Source organism: Benincasa hispida, chromosome 8, assembly GCF_027475165.1.
Source record: "Benincasa hispida cultivar pf3 chromosome 8, pf3_genome.v1.1, whole genome shotgun sequence".
NCBI lineage: Eukaryota > Viridiplantae > Streptophyta > Magnoliopsida > Cucurbitales > Cucurbitaceae > Benincasa > Benincasa hispida.
The window spans coordinates 45251240-45256681 of NC_143485.1; the positions used below are offsets into that span (position 1 = coordinate 45251240).

The 5442-nt window shown below is 39.7% G+C and overlaps 1 protein-coding gene across 1 annotated transcript; it reads right to left on the reverse strand.

Annotated features, from left to right (window-relative positions):
• Window positions 1–454: 454 nt before the first annotated feature.
• Window positions 455–4920, reverse strand: LOC120082837 (uncharacterized). The gene is made up of 2 exons (XM_039038170.2): window positions 1120–4920; window positions 455–1036 (listed from the first exon to the last, which is right to left on the reverse strand). Exons 1-2 carry the CDS (start codon window positions 4526–4528, stop codon window positions 663–665), a joined length of 3783 nt encoding a protein of 1260 aa, XP_038894098.1. The 5' UTR covers window positions 4529–4920; the 3' UTR covers window positions 455–662.
• Window positions 4921–5442: the final 522 nt, after the last annotated feature.

Below are 5442 nucleotides of genomic sequence, written 5' to 3' on the forward strand. Positions count from 1 at the left end.
AAAGACCTAGCTAAGAAAGAAAAACTAGATAGTTAGACCCACTTTAAAAGTGAGGATATGTATATTGAAAGGTTGGAAAGGGCTTCTCTTTTAATAATTAATAAAAGTTTCTTTCTCCAAGTGATTATTTATAATTAATACACGCACAATTAGCTTGGGGAGAATAAGAAACTCTAGGTCAATCTGAATAAATAGAAAATATATCATATCCATGTAAGGTTCAACGTCAGCTCCTATACATTTAAACCGAGGTCAACTTGTCAAAACCTGCTGATACATCTAGTGTAAACAGATTTATGGATGATAGGAGAATGCAATCAATATGGCTTCAATTTTTGTCCTAATCCCATACATGTTTAAAATATGAAACTATTATTTACCTATGGATGCATTGTTCAGAAGTGTGATTTTGCCTTTTAATGTTTGGTTTATGAGCTTTAAAGTTTCATTGTCAAATCCAATATTTTGTATGATTCATCATTGAATTTTGCTTGATAGTTCTTTAGAATTAAGAATTAAGAATGTTCATTTCATATTAATGGATACTTGAACATTACAAGTGAAACTCTCTATTTAAAGATATCATAAATTTCTTTCTTATAACAAAAAAGAAAAATCATTGCTCTGATATCAAACTGATTTTTGACCCATTAACCTACTTCTCAAGAATATGGATCTGTCTTCATCTTCTCATAACAAACTGTTCTAGGATTATAAACATGCAGGAGCTGATCACAAACTTGCCTTGATGCTGGCCTTTCTTGTGGGGCAGTTTTAGTGCATAGCAAAGCTATCTCAAGAACTTGAAATGCTGCAGATTCTTCATCAGGCGATAGCGGCTTCAAACAAGGATCTATCAACTTCTCCCTATCAGCTAAACATTGCATTTCAATCTGTGTTTCTACCCATCTTACCATGTCCATATCCACACCAAAAGCTTCATCAGTAGGCATTTTCCCACTTATGAGCTCCATCAGTACAATTCCCATACTGTAAACATCACTCTTTTCTGTTGCCTTCAGAGAATAAGCATACTCTGGAAAATGGAAATGGGAAATGTCAATCAACTGACAATAATACTGCAAACATTGAAATCAAGTGAGTAGAAAATGGTGTTACCTGGAGCTATGTAGCCATAAGAACCGGCAAACCATGTTTTCGATTCAGTGTCAGTGTCGTAACTCTCGACGAGAGCTTTTGCTAGACCAAAATCCCCTAAATGTGCCTCCATATTGGAATCAAGAAGGATGTTGCTTGATTTGATGTCCCTATGGATAAACTTGGGCAAACAATCATGGTGGAGATATTCCAATCCCTGAGCCAATCCAACAGCAATCCTGAATCTTGCATCCCAATCAAGCTTCTTTTTCTTCTTCCCATTGATTGGTTGTTGGTGCAACCAATCCCAAACACTTCCATTCTCCATGTAGTCATAGATCAAAAGATTTGAGCCATCTCCTCTGTTGATGCAATATCCAAGCAGTTTCACTAGATGCCTGTGCTTTATCCTTCCTAGTGTCTTCATCTCTCTTATGAAGCTTCTATTTGATAAAAGATCATCCTTGCACGATATCTTCTTTACGGCAACAGTTTCACCGGTTAGCAATTCAGCTCGATAGATTGTTCCCGAGCCACCTGAGCCGATAATGAAATCATCACTTAAATTGTTTGTGACCTCCATGATTTCTTCCCATTGGAAATCTCGATTTCCACCAGGATTATGGAAAAGAGGTCTTCTCTGTGCTTGGGAAGAACTAGATGAATAAATGCAGTTCACTTCACCCCATCTTTTGAAGGTTTCTAGTTTGTGTTTATAGAGAAGGGTAACAGTAAGCACTAGAATTGCCATTCCTGCCAAAGTCGAAACTGCAGATATGGCTATTACAGCTGCTTCGCTCAGACTCGATGACTCGCTCGAAGAAGCTTCATTACAACGGTCAAGAGGGCCTCCACAAAGCTGAAGGTTTCCTTGGAATACACTAACTGGCCAATGTGAGAATTCCTTGTCCAGTTTTCCTTCTAGTTTGTTGTAAGCTAGGTTCAGCTTGCCTAAGCTACTCATCTTACTAATATCTGCAGGGACTTCTCCGGTCAGTTCATTGTGAGATAGATCAAGTGCTTCTAGTTTAGACAGCAGAGCAATAGAGGATGGAATTTCACCAGTCAGATTATTGTAACTGAGGTCCAATACACTCTGAAGATTCTGTAGTTGGGAAATCTCAGATGGTATTTCCCCATCTAAACCGTTTCTCGACATGTGAAGCTCAAATAATTTGCTTAGCTTACCAATATCTGAAGGAATGGGACCCGAAAACTGGTTATCATCAAGGTTGAGAATGTTAAGTGATTTCAGGTTACCAATTTCCATAGGCAATGTTCCATCAAGTAGATTTCCATTAAGAGATAGCACAATCAGTTTGGAACAATTGAATAGCTCTAAAGGTAATGGACCAGTGAACTGATTGAAAGAGAGCTTAATCTCTCCTAATTGAGGCAATCTACCTAGCCACATTGGTAAAATTCCAGAAAGAAGGTTATTGTTAAGATCCAGATGAGTCAGTTTCCTACATAATGAAAGCTCGGTTGGAATAGACCCTGTAAGAGAGTTCCCAGATAAATCCAGCAATGATAGTTCACGAATCTTCCCCAATGCTGGTGGGATTTCACCGGAGAATTGATTGTTCCCTAATCTCAGCCTCTCAAGGGAGGAAGAGTTTCCCAGTTGGGAAGGAATTTCGCCGTCCAACGCATTGTTTGTAAGGTCGAACGAAAGAAAAAATGGGGAAGCACACAGTGGAGCAATGCTCCCATTCAACCTGTTTTTGGATAGATTTATTCTTGTAAGGTTTGCTAAATTGATTAATGAACGAGGAAGATTACCTTCAAGAGAATTGTTGTAAAGCATAAGCTGCTCCAGAGCTCTAAGAAAACCAAATGTTGAAGGAATCCCACCAGAAAGACGATTGTCAGCCAAATCCAATATAGTAAGTTTATGGCAGTTGCCCAAAGTGGCGGGAATTTTACCCACGAGTCCGTTTTGCCTGAGATGAATGAAATTCAGTTCCTTCAATCTTCCAATGCTCACCGGAATTTCTCCACTGAACCGATTCCCAAAGAAATCAATCATCTGCAACTTTGAACAATTCCCCAACTCGAAAGGAATTTTCCCTGAAAGCTGATTGTCGTAGAGGTACAAAATTTCAAGTTCCCCAAGCATTCCAATCTCACGCGGGAGATCACCCTGCAGATTGTTATGATACAGAGCAAGAGTCTTCAAATTGCTCAAGTTTGCAATCGACGGTGAAATTGAACCCACTAAGCTGTTGTTATGAAGGAGGATATCAGTCAAGCTCCTTAATTCATAAAACTCATTAGGAATCGACCCATTCAGTGTATTGTTAGACAAATCAATCTGCGTCAGCGATCTGCATTGTATCAACTCCACCGGAATCTCGCCGGATATTTGTATCTGAGATAGCAACAAGTGCTGCAAACTGGAAGCATTAGAACACAACTTTCTTGGGATGACACCAGAAAGAAGATTGTTCGACAGAACCAAGAACTCCAAGCTTCCCATATTGCCCAACTCCTCTGGAATTCCTCCTGAGAGGTTGTTCATAGATAAATCAAGATTCTGAAGATTACCCAATTCAGTAAGTGATACTGGAATTGAACCCTCGAGTTGGTTTCCCATTAGATTCAAGTACACAAGCTGACCGAGATCCCCAAGCTCCACCGGAATCTCACCGGAGAGAGTATTATTAGCGAGGTTCAGAATTTGGAGATTCTCGAGACGACCCAATTGCTTCGGTATCGATCCATTGAGACCGTTGCCAGCAGCAGTGAAGACAACAAGGCTCGAACAATTTCCAAGCTCGCCCGGAATCGGACCCTCAAGTTGATTTTGCTGCAGAACCAAATCCTCAACTCGGCCGAGTCGTCCGAGTTCGGGAGGTATCAAACCGCTAAGACTACACGAGGCCAAACCAAGAGTAACCAAATTCACAAGATTTCCAAATGAAGAAGGAATGGGACCAGTAAGTCCGTTGTTACCGATTCGCATAACTCGTAAACTCGTCATCGAGCCCAGCTCAGTTGGAATCGGCCCACTGAGTTGGTTAGAGAAAAGAAGCAAAGATTCCAACGAATGGAGTTGCGAGAGGTTTGTTGGAATGGGACCCATTAAACCGTTGCTGGAAAGATCAAGGTGGAGCAGGTTCTGTAACCTACCGAGTGCTGGTGAAATAGACCCACCGAGTGACGAGTCAGAAAGGTTAAGTCCCACCACTTGAACCGAGCTATCTGCCAAGTTAGACCCACAAGAAACCCCTCTCCAGTTACAGAAATTGGGATTACCCTCAGACCAATCCTCCAAAACATTTTCAGGGTCATCAACGAACGACTTCCTAATTTCCAAAAGCACATTTAAACTCGACCCACCATCCAAATTCCCATCGCACTGAACAGAGCACACAAAAAAACAGAGCACAAGAACAAACGGTAAAAACAGAGCAGAAGAATCCGCCATTCTGCTCCAAATGCAAGTAATACCCTGTTCTTAGAAAGACTTCAATAGATGAACACAACTATATATCTTCAAGAAGAGTAGAAATTTGGGCGGTGCTTATGAAAGACGCGTGGTGAGAAACGGGAAGAGGCAAAGAGCGGCGCTGCATGGAAGAGAAGCACTGTTTCTCGAACTCTACAGACAATAATAATAGCTGCTGTATATGTAAATGGTTGGGAGAAACTCAATCAATCTGCCTGTCAGGGAAATGCCATAAATGACCGGCGGATTTGTACTGTGCCATTAATAATCTTCATTTTCAGACGCTCAAATTCCAAGAAAGGATCAGAATCAGATAAGTACATGCTCTGTTTTCATAATTCCATAATAATAAATAGAATGAAGCCAAGGTCAAAAGGGTGAGTCAGAAAGGGAAATATTATAAAATTAAACAAAAAGGGATATTGATATTTGAGCAATTATAATTAGAAGTACAGTGGTTGGAAGGAGGAAGATGGTGGGTTTGCTTGTTATAATGTGTTAGCTAAAAAATGGAGTGAAAAACAACTCTGTAGAGAAAGTGAGCAGTTGAAGTACTAATTATATATATAATATAAAAAAATGTAATTGGCTTTGGAGTATGAACTTGAAACAAATGAAGCTTTCGAAAAAGTCAAAGTTGTCCCACACACAATTTCATTAATTCCCACACGTATGCAAAACCAATTCCACAGTAGAAAAAACAATGCAATGAGAGATAGAGAACAGAGTCCATGCAATATTTATTTAGGGTTTTAAGCACTTTTGTTGGCTTCATCTTACCAAATCTTCCTGTCTTATTCTGATATTTTCCCCCTACATTTTTACTCCATTATATTATAATATATGCACATCTTGGCACGTAAAAATCATCCCACAAATCATTATTTTCACTC

Coding starts and splice junctions, on each gene's coding strand:
- LOC120082837 (XM_039038170.2), bottom strand. CDS start 4,528: ATGGCGGATTCTTCTGCTCTGTTTTTACCGTTTGTTCTTGTGCTCTGT. Junction 1,037..1,119: donor TTATGGCTACATAGCTCCAG/GTAACACCATTT, acceptor TCCATTTTCCAG/AGTATGCTTATTCTCTGAAG.